This window comes from Sinocyclocheilus anshuiensis, unplaced genomic scaffold (assembly GCF_001515605.1).
Source record: "Sinocyclocheilus anshuiensis isolate Anshui unplaced genomic scaffold, SAMN03320099.WGS_v1.1 scaffold583, whole genome shotgun sequence".
NCBI classification, from domain to species: domain Eukaryota; kingdom Metazoa; phylum Chordata; class Actinopteri; order Cypriniformes; family Cyprinidae; genus Sinocyclocheilus; species Sinocyclocheilus anshuiensis.
In genome coordinates, this window is record NW_015551025.1 from 53,189 (window position 1) to 74,930 (window position 21,742).

The 21,742-nt window shown below is 36.8% G+C and overlaps 2 protein-coding genes across 2 annotated transcripts in view; both read left to right on the top strand.

Moving 5' to 3' along the window:
* LOC107661118 (thioredoxin domain-containing protein 17) overlaps positions 1-2,075 on the top strand; it is a 3,059-nt gene extending 984 nt beyond the window's left edge. Inside the window, exons 3-4 of the mRNA XM_016450590.1 lie at positions 1,212-1,287; positions 1,649-2,075. Of these exons, the coding sequence (XP_016306076.1) occupies positions 1,212-1,287; positions 1,649-1,717 (145 nt within the window). The 3' untranslated portion in view covers positions 1,718-2,075. The remainder of the gene's footprint in view (positions 1-1,211; positions 1,288-1,648) is intronic.
* An 888-nt stretch (positions 2,076-2,963) lies between these two features.
* Positions 2,964-21,742, top strand: part of LOC107661105 (nucleoredoxin-like) — a 77,547-nt gene continuing 58,768 nt past the window's right edge. Inside the window, exon 1 of the mRNA XM_016450570.1 lies at positions 2,964-3,479. Within this exon, the coding sequence (XP_016306056.1) occupies positions 3,171-3,479 (309 nt within the window). The 5' untranslated portion in view covers positions 2,964-3,170. The remainder of the gene's footprint in view (positions 3,480-21,742) is intronic.

Consider the following 21,742-nt stretch of genomic DNA (forward strand, 5'->3'; position numbering starts at 1 on the left):
TTATGTTTACGCGGCGCGATGCAACGCAACACGTAAAAAGACAGTATAAGTCATTATAATCCGTAATTATGTCCCCACTGGATGCAACAAATGCCTCGTTTATAATGGGTTTTATTGGTTTTGAATCGTCGCTCCAGCCGGACAGGGCATCACAGTATGGTGTGGGGCGTAACATTTCCATCTCACGCTTGAGGTATTCGGCCAATCACAACGCACTGGATAGCTGGCCAAGTGTATATTTGACAGTTTATGCGCGTGCCTGAAACCCTCAGTATACTTGTCTATGTTTAGCTCCATGTGGGAAAACACAGAACGCACCTAAGGAACAGTCTCTTTTGCAGTTAATGCACTTTTTATAGCTCTTTAAAATAAAGCATGTCCCGCAGTAGACTGTATTTCACACACATAATAATGTTCTTTTTAGCAACATCATATGACCCCTTTAAAGTTTATAGTTCACTGAAAAATTTTAATTAGTTGAAAATGTACTTACCCTCCTTAGGCCATCCAAGATGTATTTGAGTTTGTTTCTTCATCAGAACAGGATTGTAAAAATTTTGCATTGCGTCACTTGCTCACCAGCAAGAGAGTCCAAACAGCTGATAAAAACATCACAATAATCTTCAAGTAATCCACATGACTCCAGTTCATCAATTAATGTCTTGTGAACTGAAGTGCTGTGTTTGTAAGAAACAAAATCATAAAGACGTTTTTTAACTTCACACAAGCACGAGTCCTCTATTCATAATATTGCTTCCTCCAGTGAAAAAAATCATCTCCTTTGAATAGGAGAGAAATATGCACAGATCAAGTACTGTTTACAAGTGAAAACAGTTATAAACAGATATGTCGGAGGAAGTGTTATAGATTGTGGACTCGTTTCTTACAAACACGAAGCTTTTCCCTTCACAAGACATTAATTGATGGACTGGAGTCGTGTGGATTACTTATGGATTATTGTGATGTTTTTATCAGCTGTTTGGACTCTCATTCTGACGGCACCCATTCACTGTAGAGGATTCACTGGTGAGCAAGTGACGCAATGCTAAATTTCTCCAAATCTGTTCTGATGAACAAACAAACTCATTCGCATCTTGGATGGCCTGAGGGTGAGTACATTTTCAGCAAATTTTAATTAAAAAAAATATATATTTTAGATTTGTTTGGTTTGGTTAAGTGTTGACATCTAATTTCACTGTTGTTCTTGCCAGCTGGAAGGACCCAAATAATGACTTTAAGAAGAATCTGAAGCTGACTGGAGTACCCACTCTACTGCGCTACGGGACGGTAAAGATCAGTAAATGTTCTTTGATGAGTGGATTTAACACTTTAAATTATAATTTTTTGTTGTTGAAATTTTTACATTTAAATTTTTAAATGTTCCTGTGGCTCAGTGGTAGAGCATTGCGTTAGCAGCGCAAAAGGTCGTGGGTTCAATTCCCAGGGAACACACATACTGGTAAAAAATGTATAGCCTGAATGCACTGTAAGTCGCTTTGGATAAAAGTGGCTGCTAAATGCATAAATTATTATTATTATTAATTATTATTAAATTTGTATGCATATTGCAAATGTACTACAAACATGAATCCACAGTGTAATCTAGATATAAATGTAAATGCATATAATATGTATTGTCTGTTTTAAGCCCCAGAAGCTGGTTGAAGAGGAGTGTTTTAAAGCAGACCTGGTTCGAATGTTGTTCACAGAGGATTAATGTCCTGTCACATACTGCTTAATGACAACAGCATTTCAAACAGTTTCTTTGAATGAATGACACGGTTTTTCTGCTAATTCATTTTGTCATTTGTAATCTGGGCTTCTGCTCGGCAATGTTCAGCAAAACAAATCGTGGTCTGGAATTATTCTGTGGTGATTGTCTGGAAAGTCTGGAAAGCATTTGTGCAAATTAAACTGTGTATACAAGGAAGATTTAATTTGTAACATCACCAGACATTTCAAGTTTACTATCTAGTGATTTTCAAAAAAGGGACTGACTATACTTTCAAACAACTTTAAGGGATAGTTCACCCCAAAAATTAAAATCTTCATCATTTACTCACCCTTGAGTGGTTCCAAACCTGTATGAATTTCTTTCAGCTGTTGGAACACAAAAGAATATATTTTGAAGAATGTTGGTAAACAGCTGACGGTAGCCATTGACTTCCATAAAATACTTATTTTGTATTCAGCAGAAGAAAGAAACTCATACAGGTTTGGAACAAGCGGAGGGTGAGTAAATGATGACACAATATGCATTTTGAATGAACCTAAGACTGAAGAACTGAATCAATTCAAATACAGTAAACATACATAATGAAAATTGATATGATTATGGCTGTTGCCATTTTGATTGTTTATATTCAGAATAAAAAAATAAAATTTGTTGAAAAATCTATCTGCAAGTGTTATTGTAATTTTTCAAGGAGTTTTGCATGTGTAACTTTTTGTGCTGTCCAAGTAAATATGATAGGAAATTATTGTGCACTGAGTAAGCAGTTGTACATTTTTGTTTTTATTCCTAACTTCAGCAAGCTTTTCGAACAGTACAGTTTTTTGCTAAGTAAATGGATGTTTATCATACAGAATCTGGTTTCAATTTTCCTGTACACCATTATTCTGCTTAAAGTAGTGCAGAAACAACCGTTCTGTTGTTTTTCTTTTGCTTTTAGTGGTAATTGAAATGTACATGGGATGCATGAGGTAATCACTGTAACTCTGTGACACCACTTTCTGCTTAAATGAAAGTAGCGAATACCCAAAAAACATGACATGTACTGATACTCTGAGAATGTGTCTATATATTCATCTATACAAAAGAGAAAAAAATAGGTATCTTTTTATGCAGATAGAAACATGGCGTGATTGTGATTTGCTTGACACCCTGCGAGTATGCCGAGGTGCAATTGCACCATCTGGCCACTAGATGTCGTGAAAGTCTCGCAGCGGGAGTCGGCGCTGTCGCGCTGAGGGCCGCTCTATAACTGGAGCGCATTCCTTAACACCGCTTACGGTGGAGACTACACAACGAACCCGCGCGGCGATTCCGGGACTGCCAAACCGGGCACCAGGGCCTGTGGGTATCCATCGAGCACTTTGGGTTTACCTTAAAATCAACCGAATAAGCAGACAAAACCGAAAAACCAGTCCGTTTCGAGAGCTCAGCAGCGATGACGGAGTTTCTGGTGAATCTGCTCGGAGAGTGGCTCGTCAACGGGGAGAAAGCCGAGGTGGATGTTCACGCGCTGGGCAGCAAGCTGTCTCTGCTCGGGCTCTACTTCGGCTGCAGTTTAAACGGTCCCTGCAAGCAGTTCAACGCGAGTCTGTGCGAGTTTTATAGCAAGTTTAAAAAATCCTCGGAGCACAAGGACAAATTGGAAATCGTCTTCATCTCATCGGATCAGGACCAGAAACAGTGGCAGGACTTCTTGCAGGAGATGCAATGGCCGGCGTTGCCTTTTAAAGACAGACACAAAAAGGTAAGATCAGCCTCTAGATTTAATAGATGACATAAGACTGGAAATGTATTATGTTGTATAATTGTCTTTATTTTTTAAACGACAAACAGATTAAAAGTGTGTGTGTGTGCGCGCAGGTGTAAAGGATAAAAAATTAGTCTGATCTACTGTTTTAAACCCTTTGGCCTCTTATTGTCAGATGATAAATGATCAGTTTAGAACTAGAACTAACAGAACTAGCTTTTTTTAGTAGTATAAAACTGTAGTCTTGCTCTCAAAACCGAGTTTTTTTTTAAAGGTAGCAAGACATTTCCAGCGTCCACCTAATGCATTTTTATTTCTCAGCCTTATCAATCTAGATATGAATCTAAACTGTTTATCCAGTCGTTTTTGTAGCAAAAGAGCCTTTTGGATTTTATGGATGGAAAGTGTAAAAAAAGCCTGAAATATTTTCATTATAAGATACACAAAGAAAAGCAGCCACACTTGAATTTTATCATTTGACTCCCAGCTAACAGTATATGAATGACCTGAAATCCCAAAAAATAATAAAGCATTCGTTGTAGGTAGGTGTCTTGTTATTATAGCTGGAGGCTGTATGCTGCTGGGTGCTGTAAAGGTGAAAACACATCCTTTACAAACCACAATATACACATACCAACCCTAAAGCATTACACAATGATTGTCTTAATGACTGCCAACCTAAACACATTTATTTTTCTCGTTTGCGCTTGCCTATACAGTCAAAAATGCAGGCCAGTTAGGTTGCTCACTACTAGTTTTTAAGGCATATCCAGTGTGGGAAAAAAAAGCGTTGTTCAACCCTAATTACAAAAATTTGTCATCATTATTTACAGATTTAGACTGTAAGCTGTTACAGAAATGTATAGAAATAAATAGTTGTTAAATGCCTCTTTACAGGGTGAATACATTTTTTTTGTTGTTGTAATTGTTAAAAGCAAATGCTCAGGTTGTACAATAACACAAATCGTTATGATTTATTACTCTCGTCTTATTATCCTTTTTTAAAATAAGAGTGTAGCAGTGAGTTTAAACGAACCTGTTTCTAAAGCATTTCATTATTGCAAGCACATTTGCTGGGCAGATTTTTAACAGGCCCGTTTAATGTCATTTATTAAAACAAATCTGGAAATTATTACTGCATTTCAGAGCACTTTTAATTGAGTTATCATCTTGCTTTTTCAAATGAGATCCTGTGGTTGTGAATATTTTAGCTCTGGTATACCACTGATGAGAAATAACCTTTATTAAATTTGGATTACTGCCAGAAACGTTAATTAATTTATCATGATTGTCGTTCTAAACACAAACTTGGCTTTACATAAATAGCTTTGTAAATAATGTTGTTTGTTACTATGGAGTTTTACCCTGTATGTTTACTGCTGCATCGTTAGGTTGATATTTTAGTGCAGGTTTTTAATCTTGGGTTTGAGGGTTTGTTTTAATGGATAATATCATTTGGATCATGCTCAGATTTGCCCCTGTGTGCTTGTATCCATTTTGGTCCACTGCACGAGCTCCTCCTCCTGCAGCATGCCTTGGCAGTCTCACTGAAGAGCAAATGATGTGCGTTTAATGGCTCATACCGGTTTACAGTGGCATCGGTGGCAGCCATATAAATATTTAAGATAAAATCTTCCACCATGCAAAATGCTGATTGTACTGCATGCAGTTTTTTAATAATACACACTGAGAAATGCTGTGTGTTGTGAGAAGAGAATAATGTAGTTGTGTGTGTTTTAAGGAAGGATAATTCAACTTAGATTTGTGTTTGTGTTGTGTAAGAGTTGCAGATTTATTTAGATGTTCAGTGGAAAATGCATCTAGTAATTTACTATTTAGATGCCATTATTTGTTGTAGACCAGGGATGTTTTGGCATGTATGCTGTTTTATTGAATGTTTTGCCTTGTATTTTAAGCTTACAAATATGCCTTGTTGTGAACTGACATGGATGTAAAAATATCTTTACATCCAATTATTTACATAATCTATTTCTACATCGCTGTTCCAACACAATTATGATCTCATGCCACTATTTTTTTAATTTATTTTTTTTTAGTTTCTTTTTGTTTTTGGGTCCTTTACATTAGATTTACCTTTATGTTAGCTTGTGTTTTTCTACATTTGTAAGTCTGTATAAAAGCTTCTAATCAAGGGATCAGTATTTTTATTAATTGTTTTCTTTGTATGGAAAAATAATAATAATTATTATTAATTAATAAATATTAAAAGAATAATCATTAGTGTATATAAAATATTTACACAGAATAATAATATAATTATGTAGATAATAATAGTTATAACAATAATTATATATAAACACACACACACACACAAACACAAACATACATAGAGCCTATAGATATAGCCTATATACAAATGCACACACACACACACACACACACTCACTATAGCCTACACTATATATTTCCTATATGTTGTGTATATAATAATAATGATGATAATAATACTCTCTCTTTCTATATTATTCCAAATATTTGGTGTGAATGTATTCATACAATTTTGTCCCTCATATGCTGGCATAAATATTACAACATATTCTGTATCTTATTTCTGCTTATTAGTAATGCTTTTACATTGCATGCCAAAATGCTTTTGCCGTTAGCAACACAGACTAAGCTGTAACACAATAAGCCATAAATAATCCGAACTCATTGTAGGTTGCTGTTACGTGGATCACACATCTTTGACTTTGACTTGAGGCTTATTTAGTTTGCTCTTAATGGGAGATGTAAATGGCTCGGGCTGGTCCAGATAAGAGTGTTTGTTTTGAAGTAATAACATCTTGCGTCCTGCAGAGAGTCTGAGGCGTAAAGGCTTTGACCGACCAATGTCACGTTCCTATTTGTTGCAGCCCCAGCATGAGGATGAATCGTCCTTCCTCTCTTCATGGGAGAGTGAATATAGTGACTCTTTTGTGTTTGTGCTCTTTGAAGGCTTTAATAGCTGTATGATGTTGGCCTGCTGCAAAGCAGAGTTGAGGTTGTGGTACCGCGGGGTATTAAGTGGCTCATTTCCCTCTCTCTCCTGGGGCAGAAGAGAGGCAGCTCTGTGTATTGCTGCAGGACCCGGCTCTGGTGAGACCATGGCTGTGTTTGGAATGAAATACTAGCTTACTACACTCTCAGTAGTGTGCAGTGTACACTATATACCGCATACTGTTTATTTATTTATTTATATATATTTATTTATTTATTTACTAGCTTACTACACACTCAGTAGTGTGCAGTGTACACTATATACTGCATACTATTTATTTGTTTTATTTATTGTGAATTACTCCAGGATAAATGTTTCCGTTAGTAGTAAGCTACATTATCACATGACCTCATTCTATTAATTCCGTTTAATTCAGAAATGGAAGGTCAGGTCTGGAGCTTTGCTTTGGATACAGTATTCCTCACAGCATTACTCTTGCATTCTGCTCATTTTGGTCTTTGTCGTTGGTCATCAATTTGCACTGTATACGTGCTATATACTGCTGAAATAGTAAGTAGTATGCTAATTTCAAGTATTTTCCCTGTTCTTTTCAGTTGCCTTTTTCAATCTGCTCTATCACTTGGTCTGTCTTGTCCTCTTTCACTTCACTCCACCTGTCCTGCTTCCCATCAGCCAGAGATTTGCTTACCCAGTCATGCAGAGATAAGCCCTCCACACCAAAACAAAGCCCCTAACCATGTTGCGACTCTTTTACGACTCTTTTACCTCATGTTACGACTGAAGCTGTGGATTCAGAGTTGACTTGGTAACATCTGCAACATGCAGGCAGGTGAGAGATACGATAACCCGCAGCACATTTATAGTATATTTATATGTTCTATATAGCATGAAATCATGTAGCATGATTGTCATCCATCCATACGCACTACTGTACATTCGTCATGTTGTCATTGTCATGTGACCTACCAGCGTTAGTTGCGATGCGATTCACGAATCCTCTCCCGTGGCATCATGGGATAGGAAAATGTCCACTGGATGTGCACTTCAGAATCTTGCCGGATGTAGTTAGTCACCTGGGTACTTTTCGCCCACTGTTTTATGAATACTGTGAATTCAGACATACTAATCGTTTCACATACCGGGGTTTTTTTTTTTTTTGCCACACTGCAGCCACTCTTACTAGTTGTCATTTAAACTCTTTAAAATGTAAACTCGAGCATGCAGGTGTCCACCAAGCAAGTCTTGGTGGATAAAATCAAGTCCCATGTTACTTTGTCCCTGAATATATAACTAATAAAAAGTGCCTCAATATAGAAGTTAAACATACTATAAATACTGTTAAAGGGTTTTTTTAATAATTTTTTTTAAGGGAGTGGTTTACCAAAATTAAAAAAAATCTGTCATTATTTTTCTGCCACCTCATGAATTTTGATGTAATGGAAGTGAATGCAATTTTCAGTGAATAATTATTCCATTTACTTTTCTTGTTTGGAAAAAAGCAGCTTAAACATTCTTGTAAATGCCTCCTTTTTGTGTTCTGTGGAAGAAGGAAAGGTACCATCAATAAATGACATGAGGTGAGAAATACATTTTTAGATGAACTGATCCTTTAATAGTAAAACAAATTTGACAGTTTTGTTCTTTTGAAAATAAACTGAACCATGTTTATAAGTGGATATGGTTACCCTAAATGGCTTTCACCTCTGACCCAGTACCCAGTATTCGCAACCATCATCGTTACACTTCACGTCTACAGCCGGTGAGCCGTAGCATATTTATTTAATGTTTTTTCCAGTCATGTTTTCTTATAAAAGGGTCAGAGGAGTTGTGTTCGGTGGTGGGCGTCTGCAGGGTATCAAGGGAAGTCCGTGCTGGCACTGCCTTACAAGGACACTCGCATCAGGCGGAGTGAGGAAAGCTGCTCGTAAATCAGTTACGGGTTTGGCCCAGTTACTGCCAAAGCCCAGATCTGCCAGCATCGTAAAGTAAATGGAGAACCGGCGGTCTCGCATCCGAGAGAAAGAGGAGGAGGCCTTCTGGAGCTTGGCTGTGCCACCGTCTCTGCAGATTCAGAGAACGCTGTTTGGAGCTTTTGAGATTGCTAAGGGCTGCTGTCATCAGGGTGTCAGTGATCTGATGAAAAACCCGGCGCTCCCCGTTCATCACATATCCTAGAGCCGTGCCCCTCTGCGCGGCTTTGATTTCAGGGCTGGCGGCTAGAAAAAGACGGCCTTATCTGCAGGTGATAATACCGGCTTCGCTATAAGTGAACGGTACATTTGGCTCAGTGTGACGAACACAGATTTTCTCTCTGCTGAGTGACGCTGTGTGCTGATAATGCTGCTCGGTGGGAAACGCTGAGCTCGGGTTAATTGAGATGGACCTGTGAATGACACACCAAATTTATTTCAGATTAGAAAGATTGTGCTTTTTTTAAATTGGATATGAATTCAAATTTTTTACCAATTGGTGGGATCTTAGTTGCTTAGTAGCCATTAGTTGGTTAAACGGGTCATATTCTGTATTTTATAACAGTTTTTTTAAACCCCAAAGTATAATCCTAGTTAAGGTTTTTTAAAACATTCACATTTTACTTTTGGGAAGCCCAACATTAATAATCTGGCCAACAATTATTTTCATTTTGTTATGGCCGATATTAAAATTCTTTAATATTCTGTCTGAATAAATGAAAAATAAAACACTAAAAACTAAAATGATTCAATTAAGTGAATTTTGGTATCACAACATTATTAATCATTTTGGATATTCAGTATGGAAAAATAGATATTTTAATCTAAAGATTACATTTAACAGTGTTTTTTAAATGTAGTTATCCTTTTATAAAGTTTAGGTTTAACTTTTTTCATTTGCGTTAGATGACAGCAAAGGTAATAGCGGAAATGAGCATGAACTGAATTATGAAATTAATGAAATATCAGCCAATAACCAATATCTTTAAATTGAAAATCATCTCCTATATTGGATGTTTACTGATATGGTACCAATATATTGTGCATTTTACATACTCTGACCTTCAAAGGAATAATTTACTTTACGCTCATTAACATAAGACCACCCACAGTTACATATCAACATTTGATCAAGAAAGAAAGTCATACAGAAAGGGTACGAGGTTAAGTAAATAATGTTTTATTTTATTTATTTATTTATTTTTATAATATGTCCCTTTAAAACATGTAACCTCTTCAAAAATGATGTTCACATCATCATTAAAGGGACAGCTCACCTAAAAATGAAAATTTGGTAGCCATTGACTTCTGTAGAGTGGAAGAAATACTATGGAAGTCAGTGGCTACTGTCAACTACAGGTTTGGAATAACTTGATGGGAAGTAAATTTCATTTTTGAGTGATATGTAAATGTGGGTGGTCTTATGTTAATGAGTGCATAGTGAATGTCATAATCATGACTATTTTTAAATAATGTTTTTTTTTTTTTTGTAGCTTAATTTTCTAAAATGGAGAGCAGAGTGGGAAGGAGGCTCTCTGTTTGGAGCATTTGAGTACGTCAACGTCGTTCGACAAACTCTTAAAGGGGTCATATGATGCTGCTAAAAAGAACATTATTTTGTGTATTTGGTGTAATGAAATGTGTTTATGCGGTTTAAAGTAGGCTGAGGCCGGGCTAGAGTGAGCTAAGGTGGCGGGGTCGAGAACGGCGCGCCCGGAGGATCCGACGAATGTGCGGCAACCACATGTGACGACCCCGGTCTGGACTCCGCTTTGTCCACGGTGAAAGTTGATGTATTCCCTCAGCGACCAGCACGGATCAGCTCCAGGCATGACGAAGCGGATATCATCCTCTTTTGGAAGACCAAACAAAGTAGTTTCGCTTTCACAACGAAGCACACAGCATCTTCACGACATGGCTGCAGCGTCAACAAAACTACAGTGAGACTAAAAGTTACGCCTTCTTTCTTTGCGTGAACATTTGGGTGGCGTTATGCAAATCTTCCCACATAGTGAGGTAGATATGTGGGGGCTTGTTAGAACGAGCCGTTTTAGGTAGGTGTGGCTGACTCTGAACTTTTATAAAGAATATCTCTTTTGATTTGAGACTTTAGTCTTTGCAACTTTACAGATCTTCTTTATGCACCAAGAGCTTGTAACACTCCAAAGAGAAAGGAAAAATTGAAATCGCATCATATGACCCCTTTAATGCAAAAGATCAAAGAAAATCCAGTTTTCCTAAATATATCCCCTAAAGCTACAGTGGCTGTTACACACAGAGAAGTGTGAATGTCTGTCTGTGAAACCTACATATTCTTGCAATTGTATGACAAGAGATTGTAATATATGTGTGTGTATACTTGCTAGCGAGACTCTGCAGAGCTTTATGAACAGCACTTGCCAAATTTAACTCTTTACGGCAGACAAGATTTACACCTCTTTTCAGTCCCCATTGTGTCTTTCTCAAAGGAAGCACTGTAATGTTGTGAATGGTTACAATGGGAGTGTGGACATGGTGAATCCTAGTGCAGGACTGGTTTCTTAGGTTTTTAGTTACCTATTGAGACTAGATGAAAACAGGCAGGGACAGGACAGCCAGGGGAAAGGGCTTAATCACAGGCAATGTGAGACCGTTCTGTTCCCAGCAGTCTGTAGAGGGGAAATAAAACACTAGCTGTCGGAGCTGTGACCTTGGACAAGTTTGTCGTCCAAGTACAAGTTTCAGATGATAGTCTGAAACAGGCCTTTCTGTCCATTTATCACCTTGTTGCAGGGGTACAAATTTGCCAGGAAATCGAGATGAACCTCACAAAAATGTGCAGAGTGGCACAGAGATTTTATCTTCAACGCAACATCTGATTAAAGTCTGTAACAATTCAGTGGGCCAGATTTATTACCGGGCTAATTTAGCATCTGCAGTCACTTTAGGAATGTCTAGTCCACCATTACTGAGCAAGTCAGAGTAAACACTGCAGTCACATTATTTCATAGGGAGGACTGAAGCCAGAAACATGCTAAATGTCAGTGGATTTCAACCTGGGGTCCGAAAAAATGTTCAAAGTAATGTAGTGGATTGTAAAATATTAGATTTATTTTAATTTCTGAAGCCTGTTTGGAAATCATGAGGATTCATTGTTATTTGTCTTATTGAATCGACAGCCCAAGATATTAAAAGTAAGAAAGAAATATAGAATATTTTATTGTGTATTATTAAACTGAAAATATTTATCGTCAGGGTTATCTAACTGTACTGTAGTAGGTCCCAAAAACAAAATGGAACTAACTAACTAACTAACTAAATATTTTCCAGATGATACTTTAATTTCTTTTGACTTTAGTGCAGTAAGAATATACACACTGCCATTGAAAAGTTTCTCTTATGCTCACCAAGGCTGCATTTGATCAAAAATACAGTAAAAACTTTAATATTGTGAAATATTATTGCAATTTAAAAGAATTGTTTTCTGTTTGAATATGTTTTAAAATGCAATTTATTCCTGTGATGCAAATCAGAATTTTCGGCGTCATTATTCCAGTCACATTATCCTACAAAAATCATTTTAATATGCTAAAGATAATATGCTCAAGAAATTTCTTATTTCTTATATTTTTTTGTGCAAAACCATGATTCTTTGAGTAGAAAGTTAAAAGGAATAGCATTTATTTGAAATAGAAATTTTTGTAGCATTAGAAGTATTTTATTCTCATTTTGATCATTTGACATGCCAGTCATTGACCCTACCAAGAAAATTATAGAAAAGACCATTTATGTGAATAATAATGCTTAATATGGCGCCCCTTGTAGCAATGCTGCGAAAGCAACTTCGTTCTTTGTGTATTTGCAAAAAATGTTTCAAGCCTGAGCGGCTTGTGAGAAAAAATTTGAGGAAAATACATTATTTATGAGTTAACTTCTGAGCTTCAGTACAATAGAGCTGTGGAGTCACACTGTGCTCATATTGCCAAAAAAAAAAAAAAGCACCATGGGGAAGTTTAATTTGGTAGACACTGCGTGTTCTTTAACACTCCTCCTCGGTTCATCTTTCATTGTGTCATGTAATAACTCCGCAGAGTGGTTGGAAACTTTTGCAGTGATTGATTCATATTCCCTTCATTATTTTTTGAGTGATCCTTGTGACTTTCATTTCTCTGTTCCTCAGAAGTGAGCATGCTGTCATGGGAGAAGATTGTTGAAAGGATGCACAAATGACTCTTTTATGTGGACGAAATAAGTATCTGATGCAACTGAACCAGAGACATTGACTGTACCCGTCCTAGCATGTTTGAAGACAGCTTAAAATGATTTTGGATTTATTAATGTTGTACGGGGCCATTTTGGTCTCTGTCCCATGGTGGAATCGTCCTGCAGTGCTTAGACATCGGTCTATGGCTGTGTTCCCAAAATGTGCCGTGATCTTATCAATGCTGTAGTTGAGTCCGTGTCAGTGATTCAGTGATGGTGTGTGGTGGCTGGTTGCCTGATGGTTTAGTGTTGAAGTGCAGCACAAACATGTCGACTGTCTCTCCTTGCAGTCTGGCACCCTCACAAACTGGCGCCGACCCTGCTGTGAATCTGCTGTTGACTTGAGTGTACGTGGAGAAGTGAACTGAGGTTTTTTTGTCTTGTCTTACCACAAAGTGAGAAATGCTGCCACAGTGTTGCTGTGTATCAGTCTGATGTCATACTAGAATGACTTTCTTGGTTTCACTTTGCTGTTTGTATCATCTTTCTTCGGTGAAACACAAAAGAAGATATTTTTAGTCCATACCAAAATGAGTCCATACCAGATACCAGGGAACTTTTGGGACCCCAAAATATTCTGTTCCCACCATGCTGAAGTATAAAGACAGCTAAATATTTTCAAGAATTTTTTTAAATTATAAATATTTATGTATTTTGTTAAACATATTTATGTAAACATTAACTTTTATTTATTTATTTGAACTTATTTAAGTTAAATATCTTTAATAAAATAAATACGTAAGCTAATATTTTAAGTAAACATAACTTATTTATTTTTTATTTGTTTAAACATTTAAGTTAATTAACTTTTGTGTAATTATTTTCTTATATTTAAGTAAACATTAACTTTTTTATTTATTTGTTTAAAAATCTATGTTTAATGTTTAACAAAATGACATGTTAATATTTTAAGTAAACAACTTTTAATATTTAATTTAAACATTTAATTATCTTTTACATAATTATTTTGTTAATCATATTAAGTAAACATTAACTTTTTTATTAATTTGAACATATGTATTTATTTTGTTAAACATATTAAACTTAGATAAGTTAAGTAAACATAACTCTTTATTTTTCATTAATTAATTTAAACATTTAAGTTAATTTCAAGTTTTGCATATTTATTTTGTTTAAATAAACATTGATGTTTTTATTTTATTTATTTTGTTAAATATTTAAGTTAATATATTAATTTTTATGTATTTATTTTTAAACTATTTTGTTAAACATATTCAATAATTTAAGGTTTTATGTATTTGTTTATTTATTTAGTTAAACACATTTAAATATACGACTCTGTGCAGCCCAGTCAATTTTGAGATGTGAAGAGCTTTCTTTTATTGTTTTCATATACAAAAAATATATTTATTTTTTTTCAGTATTGCCTGTTCCCAGCCATCATTCTGCTGGAGGAAATGAAAGTTGAGGCAAAAGAGAGTGAATATCTTAGAACTCCAAAACCACTGACGTTTTAATTAAGGGTCTTGACGCCTTGGTTGAGGATCTTCATTTTCTGGCCTTGAGATCAAACGACCCCACAGTGGAAATATGTAATTAAGGGTTTTATTATAGTTTACCCTCTGCTAAATTCCCTCGAAGTATTAATCCAGTTGGCCTTTTTCTTGTCAGAGTTGCCCAAAGCTATAAAAACTGGAGTGCATTTGTGATTAAAAAGAACCAAAGTGAATGAGTCATGGGGGTTGATGAAACGTTATATAACCCTAGTGCACAAACTCTGCCACATAGCCTGGGGAATGAACCGAGAGCGTGTTTCTTCTGCGGTAAGTGGGAAGATCTGGGGCCTCGCCAAATCTTTCTAATCGCTTCATCTCAAGTGGATTATAGCCGATAAGCGCTTCTGAAGTCATTAGAGCGACCCCTCGATCCGGATGGTTCTGCTTGTCCCTTCACCTCTGAGGGACGAGACCTGCTCTGACCTGAAGTGACTCCTCTGTGTCAGTTGCTCTCCACCAGCTTTGCTGGGCTTTGCTCTTGTTGACTTAGATAGATGTTAGATTTGGAGGGAAGCTGCTAAGCTCCAGTTGCTGAGTCGTGTACAGGGAGGGAAATTAACACCAGCTAAATGCAATTTTGTCACAGTGGCAGGTAATTTTGTAGGCAACATGTTTCTCATATTCCTTTGACAAAAAGGAATTAGAAACAATTCTGTTTAGAAACAATGTCGTGCTCTTGTTGAAGTAACATATTATATTTAGAAGCTTCTTTGACTGTTCGTCCCAGTCTTCTGTGGCATTCATGGCTGTCAGCGGTTTATTAGAGCGATGAATTATTTAGCTTAAGCTAAAGTTCACCAAGCCTGCATTTATTTGATAAAAAATACAGTGAAAACAGTAATATTGTGAAATATTATTACAATTTAAAATAACTTATCCATTTTCCATCCATCCATCCATCCATCCATCCATCCATCCATCCATCCATCCATCCATCCATCCATCCATCCATCCATCCATCCATCCATCCATCCATCCATCCATCCATCCATCCATCCATCCATCCATCCATCCATCCATCCATCCATCCATCCATCCATCCATCCATCCTATTTTTGGTAATATTTTTGTGGAAACCGTGATACATTCCATCCATCCATCCATCCATCCATCCATCCATCCTATTTTTGGTAATATTTTTGTGGAAACCGTGATACATTTTTCCAGATTCTTAAATGAATAACAAAGTTCAGAACGGTATTTATTTGAAATAGAACATATTTTTATAATATTACAAAGGATTTGTCACTTTGGTCAATTTTTTCACCCTATTTTTCTGGTTTGAGGGGTGTATATTTTTTTCATTTAGTTTATTCTTTTTTTTTTTTTTATTAAATGTGCATTTGTTTGTTTGTAATGGGCTCCAAAAGGGTCATAATCCAGTTTGTATCCACTTATCGCAAGAGACCGTGTGAATGCAAAGACAATACCGTTATCAAACCTATCAGGGTTAGAATTGCTCACAATTGTTGTTTTATTGACTAACCATCCAAAAATCACTTAGATAGCGAGGCAGAGTAGTTTATCTATAGACCAATTTAGAGTAGACGTCACAGTTACGTCACTTGCAGCTGCGCGCGCATAGTGGTTGCAGAAAAGCACTGGGAACAAGTGGAGGTAAATGGAATTGTGAGATATAATCTCGGAATTGAGAGAATAAAGTCATAATTTTGAAATATAAATTCAAATTTACCTTTTATTCCATGGCTCCATAGACTGCCACTTGAAAACCGTCATTTTCTGCCTCCAGATAGGCTCCGCCCACAAAAAGCGTCACCCCTGTTTCGGATCTGTAAGACTATCCCACGCTCTAACGTCAATTTCGTTGAATAACAGTGCTTAACGCTGGGTGACAAGCTCTTGTAATATGCGTAGAACATTTTGAAAATGACATCTAATCAATATAATTTATAATCTTTTTAAACCGAACTATTTTGTACCGTATCCGTGAAATTCTCTAGCTGTAAAGGCTATCTCTCCCGGGTTTTCTGCAACCATGATGCGCGCGCATCCTGAATGTTTACAAACCAATAATTGGTCTATACATGTGTTTCTGGGAAAATGTGTTCACATTTAACCTATATGGCGAGTTGGGTTATGTAGAGCCTATTTGAGTTGAAAAATGAAAAATTCTGCATTCTTCAATGAGGCCAATGGGCACACTCATGGTAAAGTTAATTTTCCAATCTGGTCATGTAATAGTGTGACTATCTAAAAGGAATCAGACTAAGTTGTCTATCATGCCTCTTAATCATAATACCAAATGTTCCTTGCATGCATGTGCTGTTGAACCTCGGCCAATAAACTGAAGATATTGAGTGCTAGCTTCTGGAGGCTATACGTCTGTTTGTGTGGGTTTTATTTGCCAGGGGTTATTGCTAGTCCTGCACGCTTCTCCTGTTTCAGCTTTAACGGTTGGAGGGACTTTATGTGCAGACCGAAAGCTGTTGATTGACTAAAGGTGCAGGTGTGGCTAATAACAGGACCGGGGCGCTGCCCTACAGCATGTACATTAGCTTTAACAGATGTGAAGAAGCGTGGAGGAAACGGGACATCGTGCCACTGACCCTGAAATTAGCTCTGTTTTATAATGTCTCAAAGTGTCCGAGTACAAAACTTTCCAATAAACGAAAACATTAAAGGATGTTTCCATAGTTTGTCATTGCTTTTTTTCCACTTTTTGTTAGTATATCATCTGCAAATGTGTTTTTAACATTTGTGCAGAAAGTGCTTGCGGCCGCTGGAACCTGGAAGTATTTCCCGCTGGCTGCTTTTGTTGTATCGTGTCAAATAAAATTCCATCTGCTTTTTATTGACCTTATTATGCGTCTGGTGTTTCGACAAAGGATGTCATACAATCCTTGCGGCTTGTGTGCCCAGTACGTACTCAAAAATCCACTGTCCTGAGCTTTCTTTGGGAAAATCCTCTTTATTTTTAAAGAAAACAATGCAAATCCTCTTGTGTAATGCATCTCGTTTCTTTGGGATTGACGTTATCAAATTCCACATGAATGCAGTGCTATCGTTAGTGTGTGTTGGCACAGCCGAGCAAGTAGCCTCATAATTGAGTTTTCTTGCAGTGTGGTTTGGACTCTCAGTGGACTGAACTGCTGCTCCGACAACTGTGAGCTTTCAGTACTTGACAATTGGTGTCTTGTGATTGAATTGTGGGAAACGACGGAGAATTTCCAGAATGCAGGGCCGTAAGTGTGTGCTAAAATGAAAAGTTAGGAACAGAGAGAGTTTTAGTAGAAGGTTATTTAAGGGTATTCCGGGTAAGCCGAAGAGGCGTTCACAGTGAATGATAGAAATTGTTCATTTTCAATGACAGTTGATGATTTCCATCGACATAAGCCGTGAGTCTTCAAAAAGTTGAGAAACGTTTGACTTTATGGAAATGAGCGTCAATGATCGAAGCACTTTTTGAAGCACTTTAAAATGAAATATCATATTTTTCAAGGCATTAAAGGAATCGTTCACCCAAAAATGAACATTTGCTGAAAATGTACTCGCCCTCAGGTCATCCAAGAAGTAGATGAGTTTGCTTCTTCATTGGAACAGATTTGGAGAAATTTAGCATCACATCACTTGCTCACCAACAAATCCTCTACAGTGAATGGGTGCCGTCAGAATGAGAGTCCAAACAGCTGATAAAAACAATAAGTAATCCACACGACTCCAGTCCATCAATTAACATCTTGTGAAGTGAAGAGCTGTGTGTTTGTAAGAAACAAATCCATCATTAAGATGTTTTAACTTTAAAATTTTGTCCATAATAACACTTTCTCTAGTAAAAAAATGTCCATACCCTGTTGTCCTCTCACATTAAAATCCACTGACATATTTATTTGATTACAACCATTTTGACTGTAATCAGTGCTTGATCTGTGCACATTTCTCTCCTGATTCAGATGATATGTCCTTTTCACTGAAGGAAGGGTTATTATGAATTATAGACTCATATTCTAGCCGGAAGCAACAGTTTGAACACTTTGTTTATTACAAATGCATAGCTTTTCACCTCACATGATGTTATTAATGGACTGGACTCACATGGATTATTTGTTTGATTACTGTGATGTTTTTATCATTCTGTTCATTCTGACGGCACCCATTCACTGCAGAGGATCCATTGGTGAGCAAGTGATGTAATGCTAAATTTCTCCAAATCTGTTCTGATGAAGAAACAAACTCAAATACGTCTTAAATGGCCTGAGGGTGAGTAAATGTCAGCATATTTTGAACTATTCTAAAAGCCCATTTGTAGTTAGAATTTTTAAAAGTTATGGTGAATAAAATGACTGTGGGTGTAAACAGGGCTTGAGAACTTTCACTACAAAATGTGTTTCACAAGCTTGTTGCATTGAGACCTGAAATAATGGGCTGCAGGAGATGAATTGTTTCCCTCCAGATGTTGTTGTACTGAAGAGTCGCTGGATTGAGGATCATGAAGTAACACTGAGAAATGATTGTTCAAAAACACAGCTGGGATGAACATTAAAAAAACATGTTTGGAGTGTTTTTCTACACAATAAATAATTTTATGTCTAAAGCACTTTAGATTAACGTACCACTAATATTCGGATAATATAATAAAAAATAGATATTTAAAACCATATTTTATTATATTACAGTTCTAAATGATGTATTCTAAGAGAAAATGTTGTATTAATTTGTTGCTATGAATCACAAAGTTATCATATTTAGCCCAGTCAAGTATTAACACAAACATGCTGGTTGCTAAAATGAATTCTGAATACAATATAACATTTTCTGGCATTATCATGCAATCATTTATTCAGCATTTCAGATTTGTGGAATGCTGGAAAATGGATTCATCTGGTATTCCAGAAATAATTTTGCATGAATTTTGCATACTAGTTTCTGTTGTAAGTGAAGCAAAGGATTCGCAGGCTTTTTCCACGAGAGCTGCGGCAATAGTCTGCGGTCGCCTCCTGCTGAGAGCGAACAGTGGGGAGTCTGTGTGACTTTGTGGATGGCCGTAATCATTGTTTTGATTAATCATTTTCTCTGCAGCCTTTGAAACTGAGGGGGAATTGATCCCGAGGCTGGATGAAATGAAAGGGTTTATCAGCTTAAGGCGCTTGTATGCGCACGACAGGTCGCATCTTTTGAGGACGTTCTGGATAGATGTGTCCGGGCAATTAGAGACACTTCATACCGCCTGTGAGATTACTGCTGTGGAAAAGCGTAGCATGTCCCATTTCCATGTTTAACATTGTTGGTGCAGGTTAACCATTAAGCCGGATGTCTATGCTTGTGTTCAGTTTGTGTAGTTCACAAGCAGATATGCTGAAAGTGGAAGTTATACAGTTTGTCATTGTTAAACTTCTTCTGTTGATTTAAAAAAAAAAAAAAATGCCTTTTTGGTTAATTATATTTGCCTAGTTCATTAAAGTGTTTATAACTGCTTTGTAAAATACATAAAATTTTTACATTATTTTCTTATTGGCAGATGATTGTTTTTCTCGAATTTTATTTTAGAAAGCATGTGTATTTATCTGTGTAGATCTGTCTGTCTCCCTTCCTTTAGATACTAAATATTGGTCTGTTCGTCTGCCTGTCTGTCTATATAATCTGTATCTATCAATCTATCTATCAGGATCTGTCTGTCTAATCTGTATCTATCTGTCTAGGTCTGTCTGTCTAATCTGTATCTATCTAAATCTTTCTGTATGATCTTATCTATCTAGATCTGTCTATCTGCCTACCTTTCTATTAGGGGTGATCCAATCAGGATTTTTGAGGCCGATCACCGATCGCCGATCACAGAAAGCAGTATCTGCCGATACCGATCACCGACAACGATCTTTTTAAAGCCTTCTTTTTTCTTTTTATAACTATTTATAGTGATACTCCAATCAGGATTTTTAGACATTTATTCAGGGCCTGAATTTCATTTTTGAAAATGGGGGAATTCCCCTCTTCGGTGACTCTTGTGAGAGGGGAAGCAGCACTGACTGCTTTCACGCAGGAGTCCGCTACTGATTTACCACAAACACAACATTTGTCCATTATTTTGATTTCAAATCCAAACATCGTCACTGAAAATGCTTTTTCAGCATTGCGATTCTTTTTTTACACAGTACAGTAATACAATTTTTCACAGACATGTTTAAACAATAAATATAAGCAACAATTAAGTTGCTCAAGCAAGTGGCAAAACAATTAAACTACTTTTCTTATGTTGACATTGACAGAAATAGTCAGCTCTACTGCCTTTCCTTTTAAAATAAAATCTTTATTACAAGCAATCCTGCGGTTCATAAAGAACTTTGTTTTCCTACCTCCATGAGTGCCATCTATTATTGCCTTGTTTATCTAAAAGTGCTCTTTCTCTTTAAACCTAGCCAAAAAGCCATATGTTGACGGTGAAACACAGTAGACTTTAATAGTATGCATTTATGGTGTAATTACTACATTTTCGTGTCAATCCATGTCCATGATGTGACACTGCCTCGATTGTGCAAGTGACAATTCCTGTGTCAACTGTGCAGCGTGCAGACAGCTCACTTATAGACAGACGCGATGTAGTGATTTGAAGCCATTTGCATATTTTGAGAGAGAAAGAGAGAGCGCACGCGGTGATTCACTCACCTTGTTTGTGAAATTACGTCGGTCTCACACAAGGTTTTCAAATTACTTTAGAAGTTATTTAATGAAGAAATTAAATAATATAATTATTTCACCCGCGCCGGACAGGGACTGAGACGGTGCTGCTGCATGTCGTGCCAAACCTCTCACGGCAGCATCATCAACTTGAGATCGGTTTTTCGAGATCGGCCTTGTTAGAGACCGCTGATCAAACATCCCAACGTGATTATCGGCCGATAGTGATCGGTAGCCGATCAATCGGAGCACCCCAATTTCTATACAAAATATCGGTCTTTGTATGTCTGTCTGTCTATACGAAATCTTTGTTAGAGATGCTCCGATCAATCTTGAGCCGGTTCGTTTTGACGTCACACCTACACTCACATCCGCATGTAAACATGTCGTCAGCTCTGAAGTTCTTCACTGTGAGTGTGAGTGTAATATGTGTAGGCCCAAAGTAAACCGTGGGGGAACCATAGGGCTCGATTAACACTTCTGGGATAAGTCTGGGATTAGTAGATTTTTTTTTAAAGGGGCAAGTGAGAGAGAATTTTACTTGCCCGCCCAGACAAGAAGCCTGATTAAAACGTCAATAACAAAAATAACTAAGAAAGCTCTGAAACTTGGCCACCAAAATTTTTTGCACGAGAATGATTGTGATTTTATTGCATTCAGTGTAAACGGCGATTTGATAATATGTTTGTGTCAGCCAGATGAGCCTCTCGAAACCCGTCTGAGTGAGTGACAACAGCACACACAAAGTAATTCACAGAAAGTTATAGATACATACTGCGGTAGAAAAAAATGATATTTATAATATATGATTTAGGTTAGCAACATTACACAACCAAGATGTTTCCCCGTATATCAGCACGATTGCAATGTGACACTGATTTTATACAATAGTAGTTCAATAAACAAGAAGTTAAAATTAAGTGACTTACATTTTAGACACAT